Source organism: Canis lupus, chromosome 8 (assembly GCF_011100685.1).
Source record: "Canis lupus familiaris isolate Mischka breed German Shepherd chromosome 8, alternate assembly UU_Cfam_GSD_1.0, whole genome shotgun sequence".
NCBI classification, from domain to species: domain Eukaryota; kingdom Metazoa; phylum Chordata; class Mammalia; order Carnivora; family Canidae; genus Canis; species Canis lupus.
The window spans coordinates 31,739,621-31,755,680 of NC_049229.1; the positions used below are offsets into that span (position 1 = coordinate 31,739,621).

Here is a 16,060-nt window from a genome sequence, read left to right on the forward strand (position 1 = left end):
AAATGCCTTTCAGAGCCTTCTGGCCTCATTTTTTAAACTAAGAGGTGGTTCAAATTTTGGTAGTTAAGCATGGTAGGGGCCTCAAAACCTGAATACATTTATACTAGAATGGGAAAGGATAGTGTCCTGAGAAGTATAAATCCTAATACTTCTGCTGAACAGACAAATAGTGAATTTAGGTGATTTTCTTAAATTCTCTCTAATCAGAAGTAGAATCCAAACATTCTTGCTAGAGAGAGAATTTTTGCAAAAAAGTATGATTGCTAAGACTTAAAGTTGAAAAATGTTACTGAAATCTCTTAAAGGGGATATCGATAGGAAATTGATAAGTGTTTTCTAATGAAAGTTTAATTTTTCAAAGTTTGCATTAATTTGTTAATTTAACGAGTTGACATGTCCTTGCACCCCTGAGTTTGTCAAAATTAGGAATGTGAATATGCCCTTTGTATGTTTGTGTAACCTTACTAACAGCAACGCTTGGCCACAAAACCTGAGGTGAATTTGGCAGTATACTGCTAACATCTGCACTGTTTTATTATCTGGATTCTGAGATAAGGAGGACATAGTAATACCAGTCTAATGCAGCAGCATCGCTGCAGGCATTGAAGTGTGTGATAAGAGCCAGGACGCTGGAGGCCAACAGATTGCGGCGGCAGTCTATTCTACATTCTAGTTCAGCCACTTACCTGGCTGTGGACATTTGACCAAACTTCTTAGCCCACCTCAGCTGTGGTTTCCCCATCTATAAAATGGGAGTAAATACTCGTTAGTGTTGTTGTGAGGATTAATGAGAATTTATTTGAAGCACCAAGTTTGGTGTTGGGCACATAAGTAAGCATTCAGTAAACGGTGATGATTGGCTTTTTGTTTAATCTAATGTGTAGATTTCACTCTGAAGAAGGACTGAAATATAGCAGGTTGTCCTTACTGGTATTTGCTAATGAAATGCTGTTAAAATAGATCTTTCAGAGCTCAGTTTCCAATGACTTCTGTTTCTCTTCCAAGAGAATGTGGTGTTGAGCTTTCCAGCCTCCCTGTTTTCAACCTCAATCAAGTAGCTCATGCATTCATGTCAGGTTGCTTTATGGCATACACATTTGACTATGCCAAAAAAGATGGGCAAGCACAGTGAGTGACTCTGTTATTCATAGGTAGACTTGAAAAGTGTTAATTCAATAAAACCTATTTAGAGGGAAAAATGTTATGTTGCAGTGGAAGTCTGAGTGAACATGGGCCTTGTTTAAAAATGACATGTAAAGCTTTTTGCTGTACTTGTGTATTTGCCCTGTCTTTAATCCTCTAATATTTGGTGTACCTGAAATCATATTTTTATCTTGGTTTGTGTGTTTACTTTTGAATGCTTTCTTCTTTGTCACATGTGCACAGTAATTACTCTATAGCTGGCATATCTGGTGTGTATACTAAAACATGGGAAGTGGGCATCTTTATTTTCTCATTCAGACTTCTAAACATTGCCTTTTATTTTTTTGCTAATATACATATTTCCCATTGAAATAATTTTGCAGTAACCAGCATTTAAATGCAGTGCAAAATACTGATGAAGTAAAAAGCAAAAATCTTTCAATAATGGATAAACTGAAATCATTCTTTCTAAAAATGATTAGGACCTTCGGGAGAAAAACTGGGAAGCAATGGAAGCATTGGCATCAACTGAAAAAATGCTGCAGGACAAAGTGAACAAGACTTCCAAGGTTGTAATGCTAACTCCTAGAAGCAATCCATTGAACAGAGAAAATCTGCAGCTTGTCTTAAAATCAGACTAAAGCATTTAATTTTACTGCAATTTAAATATAAAATCTCCTTATCATCCACATTTATCATCTCTGTCATCTCTGCTTTTTTCATCTACTCTTTGAAGCTTTAATTTTGGGCATGCAATTTGTTGTGATTACCTGATTGTCTGAGCTTTGATGATTCCTGCTTTAAGCTGAAGAATCTCAGGAGACCTGTGCTACCCGTGTAAGCTCCTGTCACACTGTATGCCTCGTGGGTTGGTTAAGGGCACTTTGGTAAAAACCCTGACCCCTCCCCCCAAATCTAACTGAATCAACAAACACATTTGAATATCTTGATGTACACAAACTCTCAGAGGTTGTTTGGGCGCATCAAGATGATTCACAGAAGGTAGAAAATGATCAAAGTGCTAAGTAGAGGGAAGGGATCAATTCTGAGTGGTTTCTTAGAAGAGATGGCGTTAAGATTAAACTTAAGGTTTTGAAGTGGCTAGACAGTAATGAGGTATGTGTTATGTTTAGTATGGCTATTAATAGAAGAAATAATTCTCTTGACCTGAGTATGTAAAAAGTACTCCTGAAACATAGAGCTCCCTCTGTCTTCAAAACAATAAAAGATACTCTCCATGAGTTTGTCGTTCCATGAATTTGAAGATTCTAATGAATTGTAATTAAGAAGAGTTGTTCTTAAAGATGGAGACAAATTAATGTGCCAGTTTAGTCAAGCATTATGAAAATTCCTGGAAAGAATAAACGTGGAACAGAAGTATTGAATTTTGTAGATGACTTAATAAAGTTAATTATGTGATTTAGTTGAGCATTCTGGAAGTATTTTGTGGATTGCAGTAACTTGTTAAATTTTAAATGTAGGTCTTAATGACATTTGGAGGACTTCTTTTTAAAGTAGGATAGTTTCTGTAAATTTTTTAAATCACATATATGTTGTTATTTTTTCTCTTGTGTGATAGATTTGTATTTATTTCTGTACCTATTCCCCTGCCTTAATTTTCACTAAAACCTAAATGTGAGACAGTGAACAGATACTGGGACTAGAGAAATCTAGGCCAGGGAACAGAATAAGCTAGGTTAGGTAGGATATTGTTTTATTGGAAGTGGCTGAAGTCAGTTCTATTAACAGTGAGGGTTCTAGTGTAGTTTCTGGTTGTTTCTGTTACTTTGTTTTTTACTCTTAACACCTGGACCTTTAGCTTTTATTTGTTCATGAGATTGGGGTTTGGGGAAGTGCTACTCCCTTACTATACCATTCCTGCAAGAAATTAACAGGCTACTGTGTAGGCATTCTTGCATATTGTTTCTAAAAGAGAACTAAAATTTATCCATGTTTCCTCATGTGCTCAGTGATGAGTATAAAAATTGACCCTTCTTTCAAAACTCATCACCAAAAAAAAAAACAAAAAACAAAAAACAAAAAAAACAAAAGAAAAACAAAAAAAAAACAAAAAACAAAACAAAACAAACTCATCATCAAGTGCATGGTAGTAGCTTCTTGCATAGCTAATTATCTAAAGAGAATAGAATTTACAGTCTTTCTCTATTTTAATGGAATTTAGACTGTTTTCAAATAGTCTAGGTATAAAGTGATTGACTCAGAAAACCACAAGTTATGCTGGAAGGAGAAATAACTGTAGAATTCCTTTTGTGTATTAGATGATAAATAAGGAACAATAAGCTTATCTAAAATGTGAGAGAGGGTGATACACTGCTTTTTCAGGATTATCTTTAAAGTAGCAAATATTTTTGAAGAGCTACTATAAATGATACGTTCACTTGAAAGGTACTTCATATATATTATATTTAGAAAAAGATAGCAATTTTCAATATTAGATCTTTTCCAGAGTAAAGTGGAATGGAAATTGCTATCCACAACCAAGCTGCTATATCAAATGGAATATTTTTTAAATGTTAAAAATGGAAAGTTAGTACAGATCAAAAGTAACTTCTCATTTTTCTGTGTCTTGTTATAAGTTAGACAGTTGCTTCTTTTACTTAGATTCTTTTTCCCTTGGAAAGTTTTCCAAAACACTTGGTTGCACAGTATTCTCTTCCTGTTTTTCTTTAGCGATTGTTCTACGACTTCTATGGTCAGATGATTAAAATGACCTCTTAATTGTGAAATAACATTCTGAATTAGCATTTAGTTTTCCTGGAGTGAATGTATCTTATCCAGTTAGGTGGGTGTGTTTCTGAGAAATAGTGGACTTTATTGAATCACTGAAAATACTCCATTAAAACATCTGGTAAAAATACTGCCACTAATCTTGAATAAAGTAAGTTTCGTGTGTGTGTGTGTGTGTATAGCATGTGGTGAATCTCTAACTTTATTGTGTAATTTTAGATTTTCATATTATTTAGATTTCAGTTGATGAGTGTGCATCTTATCTCAGTAATGGGTTTCAAAAGTAACATTTAAATGATGTGGGAAAGATAGGGTTGAGATGTTGCTAGCTTGCTTGCCTTCTTGTCACCTGTTGAACTTCACAAGTATTTTTTTTTCTTGGCTTGTTTTAGATGTGCATTTTTTAGCTGTCATTTTTTTAGTTTTGTAGAGATGATTTATTAGATTTTTATTTTGCGTGTGATCAAGTCATTACCCTAATTTTGACAAACCATGGTTTTGAGTTAATAATTGATATCCATTATAGCTGGTTTTAAAATCACCAGATTTAGACATGCATTTGTCATAAATTTACAGCTGACAGAGTCCCTGTGTCATAATTATTCTTCTTGATGCTTGGTATTGGTGAATTAATTGCCATCAGTTTTTCCTCTTTTTTCTTTTCTCTTTTTCCCATAAAGTACCACCCATCAAATTTTGATGGCCTATTTTTTTCTTTGTTTAGCATAAGTAACTTCACTTGACCTTGAAGCTGGAAATGTGAAAGTTGCCTTTTTAATCTCACGGCATTATAGTCCAGCAGTGATGCCTTTTTTAAATAGAGATTGCCCAGCCAGTAAGCCTCAGTTATGTTGCTCAGGTGCATCTTTTTGCATGTAGTTCAAGTGTTAGCTATAGGAAGTGTTTTTTGGTTTTTATACATGTAGTTTAAACTTTTAGCTATAGGAAGCTTATTTTTAATTTTTTTTTGTTCTTTGTTTTTTTAATTGTTTTTAGAAGAGCAGATCACTTGATTTCTAACAGCAAGGAAAATGTCCATGTTATGAGATACTGCCTTGGCTTAATTAATACAAGACATTGTTATTTAGGATGCTTTAGAGATTTTGCAGATTTTTTCTTATGCAAGCATTTTAATATTTTGAAATGAGGAATTTTAACTTTCATCAGTATCAAGATGATTTTTTTTTAAATATTGTGACTTTTTCCTCCCTTGGAGCTTGAAAGATTTTTTTTAAAAATTCTATAATCTTGTAAGTTTGACTTGGTTCATCTTCTGCTTTAGGAAAGACAACAATATGTAGAAGCTATTGAATTAGAAGCTAAAGAAGTTCTCAAAAAATTATTTCCAAAGGTGTCTGTTCCTCCTAATTTGGTAAGATTGGTTTATCATTTCTTTAAATGTGTCCTCTTTATCATTATTTAAGGAAGTTATGAATAAGCAGCATTTGCATTCTGCACTTGGTTTAGAAGTACATCTATTCTTAATTTTTTCCATTTTTAACCTAGGGTGCTTTTGATTAGGGAAGATAACTTGGTTCAAAACTCATTTCTGTTTATTCAACTGATACTCTTTTGTATGCTATAAAATTTACATATCTTATTTAGGGGAACATGAACATTTGGGAAAGAAATATTGCTTAACGTTTAAGCCAGTTATGTTTTTAATGGCTTTATTCAAAACAGAGCTTAATTTTATTTTTATTTTATGTATCTATATATTTATGTATTTATTTTTAAGTGGGCTCCACACTGGGCATGGAGCCCAACAGGGTTCTAACTCATGATGGTGAGATCAAGACCTGAGCCAAGACCTGAGTTGGACACTTAACTGACTGAGCCACCCAGGAGCCCCAAAATAGAGCTTAATAGAAATGATTGGTTCTAGCTTTAGAACACTTTATTTTTTAATGAAATATGTTTAATACTTTGAACCAGGCTTTTTTCATACCAAGGCTCAAGATTTTGGTCATCTGTTAACTTCTTTAAGGAAAAGTCTTGAGGATAATACAGAATAACTTGCTTTACTTGAGGTTAAATGAGAGAGAAAAAGTAGCTTTGATTCAGAGAATTATTACAGTGAATATTTGAGGGTAGAGAAAGCCAGTGAGAGTTCATATAGTTTCCTAAAATGGTGTTATATCTTTCTTTAAGCTTTATTTTAATGGAAAATTGTATACACACTCCGATAACATAATGAGCCTGATGTACCCCATATATCAATACACAGTCTTGTTTTACCTCCTTTCCTATACTTCCTAGACACTTTGGAAGTAAGTCAAACATCAGAGCATATCATCTGAAATTACTTTAGTATGTATTTATGAAAGATAAGGATTCCTTTAAAAAATTACATTAAGGGATCCCTGGGTGGCGCCTCGGTTTGGCGCCTGCCTTTGGCCCAGGGCACGATCCTGGAGACCCGGGATCGAATCCCACATCGGGCTCTCGGTGCATGGAGCCTGCTTCTCCCTCTGCCTATGTCTCTGCCTCTCTCTCTCTGTGACTATCATAAATAAAAAAAAAAAAAAAAAAAAAAAAATCTCTTTTAAAAAAATTACATTAAAAATCCTTAATTTCATTTATTTTGCCAATGCATTTCTCCATTTGTCATATACATTTTCAGTTTTAATGAAATAACAACCGCTTACTGTAGTTTGTTATAATCACGACCTAAGTAAGGTCGATATGTAATTGGTTTAAGACGTCTCTTAGATCTTTTTGATTCCACAGATCCTCTCCAATATGTCAGCTACACCTCTCTTCCCCAACTTTTTTTTCTTCTTTCTTTCCTTGAGGGAGGGAGAGAGAATCTTAAGTAGGTTCCACACCCAGCGTGGGCTCCATCTCACAACCCTGAGATCATGACCTGAGCTGAAATTAAGAATCAGACACTTAGCTAACTATGCCCCCCAGCGCCCCCTCCCACCTTTTAAGCTTAATGGTTTCATATGAAATTTCCCAGTCTGAATTTAATTGACTGCATTCTTGTAGTGTCAGTGTGTTGTCTGTCCTTTTATTCCTATAAATTGGTAGTTAGTAGAGGCCTGATGAAACTCAGGCTTAGTATTTTGGAGGTGGGATTGAATGGGGCAAAACTTCTTCATGGCAGTATTGTGCACTTCTATCATGAGGTCTGTAAATGTCTCCATATTTTTCTTTGGCCCATTGGAACTTATTTAGGCTGGCTATCAAATCTCAAATCCTTTTTGACACAGCACTGCTAAACTTTCATAGCTGCTTTACTTTGTGGTATGACAACATGTTTCTGATTTATCATTTACATTTTCTGCCCCAAACTTGGAATCAGCTGTTTATCCAAGGAGCTCTTGGCTCTTCTTTCTGTGTGTGCTAAGTGTGGTATAAGTAAACTTCATAGCCTATTTTATATGTAGTGTGAGTTTAGCTGTTACTCTCAGATTATATCTACAGACAGTCTACATTTAACTAGTACAAGAAGCAAAAATTTTTTTTCCTTTGTCACTGTTGAGGGTACATTCAGGTTTGATCACTTTAGTAGCTATCTACTCTGTGGGTTCAAATGATGAGACAACTTGTACTGAACAGACTGAAGGATACATTATTTGTTATAGTGGTTGAGAGCCTAGTAGTTCTAGGCTGTTACATGGAGCCTAGAAAAAAGAGGTTGTTGTTCATCTATTTCATATTTGTTTCTTTTGTGGCCATGACCTGTTTTTTTTTTTTTCTTTATTCCTACTTTATAATTTTATTACTTAATGGAAATAAATTGAGAGATTTATTTGGCAGTGTTTTTATGAGCCAACAGTTAGTGATTATACTATCTGTTCTTTAAAGATTGTATAAGATCACCAGCATTAAAAATTCTTAATGTAACAGATTCATTCTTAAAGCAATATTACCCTCAGTAGCCATGTTTTTGACACTGTAAATATTTATAAATCACCATAAGACTTGGATGATGATATTTGGCTTTTGTTCATCACTTGTTAAAAGTTAAATATTTCTGCATGTAATCTGTATTTGAGAAGTATATTAACTCTACTACTTAAAAAGTGTAGCATTTTTATGTTTTTAAAAATGTGAAGGATAAGCTCCTCTATTTAACTTACATTAAAACAATGTTAATGAAATTTAATCTTAAATTAATATAGTTAGTAGATACAAAGGGGTCTTGTACATGAAGTAAAAAATTTTTTACTGTTTTCTATTGTTTTTCTGCTAAGCAAATCTGTATAGGAGAGATCTAAACTATGTAACCTAGAAGAACGTTTATAAACTTTAAGCAGTTAAATCAGCTTTTCAGCTGACTTTAACTTTTACTGAATCCTGGTATTTGAAGCTAAGTAGGACTTTAATAGCATACATTTGGTCTTGGATTAAATTTATAATATAAGAATGTAATTTTTTTTTTTAAATGGGCTTTTTGGGGATGCCTGGGTTTTGCAGTCAGTTAGGCATCCATCTCTTGGTTTTGCTCAGGTCAAGATCTCAGGGATGTGAGAACAAGCCCTGCATTGGGCTCCACACTGAATGTGGAGTCTGCTTAAGACTCCCTCCCTCTATGCTTCCCCTCCCGCACCAGATGCTTGCGCGCATGCGCGCGCTCTCTCAAAAATAAATCTTTAAAAAAAAAAAAAAAAAAAAAAAGAGGCTTTTTTTTTTTTTTTTTGACAATTTGTTCTGTGGGATGGTCTTAGCGTCCAGCTCTATTTATTTTTTATTCTTATTTAATAGAGTATAGAGGATTCTGATTAGGCCACATAAGTAAAGCTTTAAATGTGAGCAGTTAATAGAAATTTCATTTGTTTTTTTGTTTTTTTAATTTTTTCTTAGAGTAAACTAAACCAGAGATTTTAAATCAAATTTCCTCTTATTCTACTCTTTTAAACAAATACTCTATATCAGAGTTTAAAATTTGGACAAGGAGCATAAAAAATATAGCATAATTTATTCTAAAATTTAGAATAATGACTAAAACCAAAATATATGCCTTGTGTTGGCATCAGCTAACCTATCAGGATTTTTTTGTTGGTTTTAAACAAGTAAATGTTGATGTATTCTTATCATCTCTCATTATGATTTTAAAAACATTTCATTTTAAGTATTTATTTTGAAAGTATTTCCAGAATCCCTGGAGTACCTTCATAGTTTGAAATCCTCTGAATATTTTCAGTTAAACTCTTAGTTTATAAACTCAGAATACTTAGTTTTTGAGAACTGGTTTACCCAAGAAAAGTTTTGAAATTTATTTTCAGTTTTCTCTGTTTTAAAGATTGACTCTATTAGTCCTGGCACTAGTAAGTGGTAGAAGCTGGAATTAATTGAGTGCATAGCTCTATATGTAAGTCCAGAGTTCAGTGGTAGATATCCTTGCTCAAAGTAAATAAGGTATGATTTTGGTGGTAATATAGAGGTATATTTTTAGTGTTTATTTTCAAGGTGGGTTAGGTACAATTTATGCAGCAATTCTATTTTTTCTTAAAGATTTTATTAATTTATTCAGGAGAGATACAAAAAGAGAGAGAGGCAGAGACACAGGGAGAAGGAGAACCAGGCTCTCAGGGGGGGTAGGGGAGGGGGGAGCCTGATGTAGGACTCAATCCCAGAATCCTGGGATCAAAAGCTGAGTTGGGGGGAAAAGAAAAAACTGAGTGAGCCAAAGGCAGATCCTCAACCACTGAGCCACCCAGGTGCCCCAGCAATTATGTTTTTTGAAATTTCCAGGGAGGTGGTGTTTGTCTTTAGGTTTGTTGTTGTTGTTGTTTTGTTTTGTTTTTTGTTTTTTTATAGTCATCTAATTTGGTTGTTTAAAATGTTTTACCTATTTCATTTAAATATTTTTGGAAATCGGTTATTTTGGCTTCTCTTTTACAGAATTATGGTGAGTGGTTGCGTGGATTTGAAAAGAAGGCAAAAGAATGTGTGGCTGAAACTTCAGGTTCAGAGGAGGTTAAGGTTAGTTCAAGAAATGAAGTATCTGTGTTATAACCAGACATGGAAGAAGGAAATAAATCAGAATTTGTCTTTTAAGTTTGGAAAGATAAAGTATATAATTATGAATAGAATAATGACCTTTTGAGAAAGTATAAGAAAGTGGTTTCATTTTGTATAAATTTTGATAGAAATGCTATAAATCTTCATTGCCTTTGATAAGTACAAAAAGCTAATGTTTGCTGTTTAACTCTGTATCGTAATCATTTTTAAAACTGTGTATTTAACTATCTCTTACTCTCTTTTTAGCCTGGGTTTAAAAAGTAAAGATCAGTTGAGGTAGGTAGGTAGAAACTGACTGGTTTGCTAAAGTATCCCCAAATACATCATTAAGAGTTCAGAATCTAGATGTGTTTTTATCTTTGCTTAAATTTGGAAGATTTATATGTATCTCAAGTGGCATGAATAAAATCCTCTTTTCCGTGTGTGTAGCATAGGCGTTGTGACTTGACTTCACATGTGGTTCTGCTTTGATTTTAACCATCCTGCTAAAGAATGATAAACCTGTTTATTATAAATTGTATTATATATTTTGTAGTAATCAGACTCAGGGAGTTTTATTAGTAAAGCCTAAATGACCAAAAAGGTCATTGAACTTTATTACTACCTAATAAGGTTGAAATGTAATATCTCACTATAAAACAGTTAGAAACCATTTGTCACAATATACCGTTAAATACAGGAGCAAATTTGAACCACACAAAACTGGCAAAACTAGAGAATTTTTCTTTATTTCATTCTTTGTAGGTTCTAGAGCACAAGTTGAAAGAAGCTGATGAAATGCATACATTGTTACAGCTCGAGTGTGAAAAATATAAATCTGTCCTGGCAGAAACAGTAGGAAATGATTTTTTAATCTACTTTTTGGTTTTATTTTTAAATTATTAACTTACTCCTTAGTGGCTTTAAATAGTTTATCTTGTCATTAACACATGAATTTTTCAAAACAACTATACTGTTGCTTTAGGAAGGAATTTTACAGAAGCTACAGAGAAGTGTGGAGCAAGAAGAAAATAAATGGAAGGTTAAGGTCGATGAATCACAGAAGACTATTAAACAGGTATTTAGAAAAGCATAGAGCTAGTGGTTCTCAAGAGTGTGGGCCCTCAATCAGCAGTGGCAGTACAACCTGGAAACTTGTTAAAAATGCTCCTTCTTGGGCCCCACTTGAGATTTTCTGAACCTGAAACTCTGTGGGGACAGCAGTGTGTGTTTTGAAGGGCCCCCACATCTGATTCTGATGCCCACCCATGTTTGAGAATAGGTGGTTCAAAGTTTGACTGAAAGGTGGTAATCTAGAATGCAGAGTGCTTTGGAGGTTGTAGAACTACTATGTGGTAATATAAGGCAAAGAATTGGGGGTTCAGAACAAACTTTGCAATGTTGATATGTGACCCCATGATATAGTATTCAAGAAAAAGTTAATGGGTCCTGTTGTCGCATCTTTGTATGGACAGATGGTAACTAGACTTTTCGTGGGGATCATTTTGTAATGTAAGAGAGTATCAAATCACTGTAATGTACATCTGAAGCTTACAGGATATGATATGTCAATTATACTTTAATTAAAAATTACAATTAAAGGGAAAGTAAAGAGTGTAATCTGTTGCTCACTTGTTTTCTTGGGCCAGCCTGTGCAGAATTTAGGGTTGTTGGTGGTATTCTATGTTAATGTATTTGGGAATTAAATATGGCCAGGACCAGTTATTCGTTGGTTGTAAAAAAAACAAACCCAAAAAAACCCACACCTTGAGCTGGGCCTTAATATCATGCAAATGGAGTAGGTTTTGACTACAATTTAGATCAAGTTAAATGTCATGCTCTCCTTTTCAAGGTCTTTTAAAATTCAGTATGGCTTTAAATAAGATCTCAAAACCTCTGAAGTTTGATTAAAATTCTACGAGATAGAAGCCTCTCTATCCTTGATTACTTGGTCATATAATTGTTTCATATTTCAGATGCAGTTGTCATTCACATCTTCAGAACAAGAGCTAGAGCGATTAAGAAGAGAAAATAAAGATATTGAAAATGTATGTTATTTCCTTGCTTGATTTGTATATAACCTGTGGACTCAGTTTTAGCATTAAGGGTTGTCTTAAGATCTGTGTTTTAAGACTTCTTTAATGATACAGTTGTTACACTTTTAAGAACATCTTGGTAGTGTTTGAGATGATACAGTGTTGTATTTGTACATGTCATAACTTTCCATTGTGGGGGAGCATCATGAAAGGAGTTCTTAAATGTGATAACTTTTCTTCTTTGTTGCGTTGCTAGCTGAGAAGAGAACGAGAGCATTTGGAAATGGAACTAGAGAAGGCAGAAATTGAACGATCTACCTATGTTACAGAAGTCAGAGAGGTACTTAGAATTTTTTCCACTTTGCTTCTCAATTTAAGTTTATAATAGTGATAAAATATTTCAGTGTACATTGTTTGTGGCAGAACTTCCAAGTAGCATACAAAACATGGGATATCATAAGGAGATCAATCTTAAACTCTAAACTTCATTGCAGCTGAAAGATCTGTTGACTGAATTGCAGAAAAAACTTGATGATTCATATTCTGAAGCAGTAAGACAGAATGAAGAGCTAAATTTGGTAAGAAGCTTGTTCTCCACTGGGTATCAAGTAGGCTCTGAAAACACTTGTGTTGACATGTGGAGAAACCATCCAAACTTTCTCCTTGCTAACATCTTTAGCTTGGCATTTTTGTAAGTTTAAGATAATCTTCATATTCTGATGACTCTTAAGATGATCTTTTCTTTTCTTGACTCCCTAAGATGATCCTTTTTTCTTAGCTCCTAACAATGGCATGTTTGGCTTGCAACTCTTTTCCAGAAAAAAATTCATGTTTTATAAAACCTAATTTCTTAGCATTATTTTCAGTGAAAAAAGAAGTGAAACAAATAAAGATTGCCTGAATTGTGAAGATTCTCTTCTCAGAGCTAATGATAGTTAACTGGACCTCTTATTTTCTAATCTGAAAGGAGATTACTGAAGATTGTAGATACATATTCTTCATTCAGGGGCAACAATTCATTCCAGCTTCTTATTTTAACTGGTCTTTCTATTGATTATAGATAACAGAAAGCTTGTGAAGTTCTTTATCATCAACATAACATTTAGAATATAGTAATTCTAAAACTGTAGACTTAAAGACAACTATGGTTGTCTTATAAAGTTAAATGCCTTATAAAGACATAGAATACCCTATATTCCCATTCTTAAATTTTCTAGAAATTTACAGATTATGACAAGCTTAGCTGTTAGATAAATATGACTATCTTGTATGTTTCAAACAATAATTATGTCTTTCTGTGACTGAAAAATTGTTATAACACTTGACTAAATTTGAAATATCTGAATGAACTCTAGGAAGATCATAGTAAGTTTCTCCTTACCCCAAATTAACCCTGCATAGTTTGGAACTTTCTTAGTACTACTCTATGTATCAAAAATTTCTTAACTCACTCATTTGTAGTTGGTCTTCTGTGTTATGGCAGTGATTTATGGGAATGAGTTTTCAAAGTAGGGCTCTTTGAAATGTACACATAGAGCTCCCCTCTTTATTTTCGAAATAAAATTTTGGTTTTACTTATTTTCATTTTATTTAATCGAATAATTCCCACTGCAGTGTGAAGTTTTATATATATGCTTGCTATATATTGCACAGATCAGGACTGTGGTTATGCCATACCTACAAGCCATAAGCTCTACCCTAGAATGTGTTTTTTAAAAATCATTTTAACTTTAACTATTGGAGATTTTACTTTTAACTTTGGTGCTTAGTAGCTGACTCCCAACAGAGGCATCATACCCATAGGATTATAATTGAGTCTTCATTCAGCCTAATGTTCTTTTTGTATTTTTGCCTCTCTACTTCTGTTAAGGGGCACCATTTTAAATGGTATTTCTTATTTTTGCCTTGAATTCATAATCTTTTAGTTTTTCAGTTTGTTTGCTCAGGTCAGGATAACTGTTGCTACATTTTAAGATAAAATAACTTTGTTTGCCTATACATACGTTTTGTGTTTGGGAGCTGAAGGAATAATCTTTCTGATGTGCTAAATAGAGTTAAGTGAAGGAGCAAAAACTGAAGTATTTAGATAGAGTTCCCCAAATGAAATGTCCCTCACTAGTTCTTTCTCCAGTTCAAAAGGTTAGTATCTTACATTTCTCTCTATTAGGTCTCCAGAAACTGTTTGGAATGTTGCACCTATTGGTGTGTGGCAAAATCTGTTAACTGGATGAATTTAATAAAGTTATTTGTTGTCAGTGTAGTCCATTTCCCTTATGCATATTTAATTGGAACATTTATCATGAGAAGAGGCATTATGTATTGGCAATAGAGTTTATAGAACTTTATAACTGGACAAATTGACTACTGAGAAGTATATTTTAAGACATCGCTTGTATAATTAGGCTGGTGTGATCTTACACTGATCTCTTTTAGTGATGATTTAAAAGATGATCAAAACTTTTAAATTTTTGAAGTTTTCATTTTATGGATTTCATTTACAGATTCATCTGTTCAGTGTCTCTTAAAATACACAGTTGACTCTTAACTGTATAGGTCAGAAAGCCTTAAACTAATGAGTAAAATTTCTGGCTACTTGCCTTTTAATTTGAAATAATTTAACTGTGAATGAAATACTTTATGAATAGTGAAGAGTAATACTTTTAAAAGGCACTTTACTAAAAAAAAAAAAAAAAAAAAAAAGGCACTTTACTGGAATGTGATAATTTTTGTTTTTACGTTTACAGTTTTCTATTCTGAACCATAGTTTGTTTCTGTAGCTTTTCTTATATTTAGCTTTCCAGATGGAAACCTCCACTGCTTAGCTTTTCTATACATCTGGTGCAGCATATTGGCTAATCCACTGTGCATAATAACTGTTAGCGATCCCATTCTTTCTCATTCATTCTTCTAGAGGTCTCAATCAAAGAGGAATGCAAATTAAGTTAATTGTAGTATTCCCTTTATTTTTACAGTTAAAGACACAGTTAAATGAAACACTCACAAAGCTTAGAACTGAACAAAGTGAAAGACAGAAGGTAGCTGGTGACTTGCATAAGGTAAGACACTGCTTGTCTTGAAGATGCTATATCATCATGCTGTGTTGTGCCTTGAATCTTAAGTAAAACATACTGCTAATTCTGGATTTGTGGGGTTTTTTTTGCATATTAATGTGTTTATAAATTTAAGCTGTTTATTCTACAGTTACATTTTTGGAACTAAACTTTTTGGCTTATTTTCCATTCTTAATTTGCTTCATTATTTCAACACATTTATATAAGTGATTGTTTTATGAAGTATAGATTAAGTTTTAAATGTAATTGTAGGTACTCTTTAAAAAAATTTGGCCACATCCATATATTGTTTTGTTGGGATTTTCCTATGTAGTTGCTTACAAAGTATGTTTCCTTTGATTTTTATAGATTTAAAATGTGTAGACCTCTGATGTTTCGGAAATTTATTCCTTTTGTTTCTTCATGGAAATAGACTTTCTTAATCTTGTGTATAAATGGGGAATTTTTAAGATTATATTTCTTACTTTTTACATTAGCTTAGCAAGTTATTTTTAATTCTGTTTTTAGATATTTTTAATCGTGCCGTTCACATATGCTTATATTAAAGCTGCTTTAGAGCTAGGATTATGTTTGTAGGAGTCATTAGCAAAACAAATGTCACTTTTTTTAAAGTTGAAATATTTTTGTATGATACAGCTTCTGATTGTTATATAAAAGTCTAGGAATCCATAAAGTGTACATTTAGCATGATAAAAAAAGTATAGGAATCCAGAATTGCTTCAAGTTATTTTGGTGTTACTATTACCAGTAGACAAAATGTGAACTCAGGATGTTTATTTCAGAGCTCAAACGTAGATTCATGATATGGTGTCAAGGACGAGCAATATGATTTACTTTGATAGATGATTTTATTTTTTGACCTCTTTGATCAAAATATAAAACATGCAAGTTTAGGAGTGTCTGTGTGGCTAACTCGGTTAATCGTCTGCCTGCAGCTCAGGTCACAATCCCCAGCGTCCTGGGATTGAGCCCCATGTCAGGCTTCTCCCACTGCCCTTGCTTGTACTCTCTCTGTCAAGAAAATAAGTAAAATCTTAAACAAACAAACAAAAAACTAGCATGCAGTTTTAGCCTAGTAGTTTAGTTTCTCAGGTATTAAGGATAGTAAAC

At 33.4% G+C, this 16,060-nt stretch overlaps 1 protein-coding gene across 7 annotated transcripts in view; it reads left to right on the forward strand.

The window, feature by feature from the left end:
- KTN1 (kinectin 1) overlaps positions 1-16,060 on the forward strand; it is a 105,294-nt gene that overhangs the window by 83,267 nt on the left and 5,967 nt on the right. For 2 of the 7 annotated variants that reach the window (XM_038544798.1, XM_038544792.1), the window contains 9 exons: positions 1,626-1,712; positions 5,174-5,263; positions 9,745-9,825; positions 10,609-10,698; positions 10,829-10,921; positions 11,820-11,891; positions 12,136-12,219; positions 12,374-12,457; positions 14,852-14,935. In XM_038544798.1, the coding sequence (XP_038400726.1) occupies positions 1,626-1,712; positions 5,174-5,263; positions 9,745-9,825; positions 10,609-10,698; positions 10,829-10,921; positions 11,820-11,891; positions 12,136-12,219; positions 12,374-12,457; positions 14,852-14,935 (765 nt within the window). The remainder of the gene's footprint in view (positions 1-1,625; positions 1,713-5,173; positions 5,264-9,744; positions 9,826-10,608; positions 10,699-10,828; positions 10,922-11,819; positions 11,892-12,135; positions 12,220-12,373; positions 12,458-14,851; positions 14,936-16,060) is intronic. The other 5 variants (XM_038544793.1, XM_038544795.1, XM_038544794.1 and 2 more) reach the window with 4 other exon arrangements.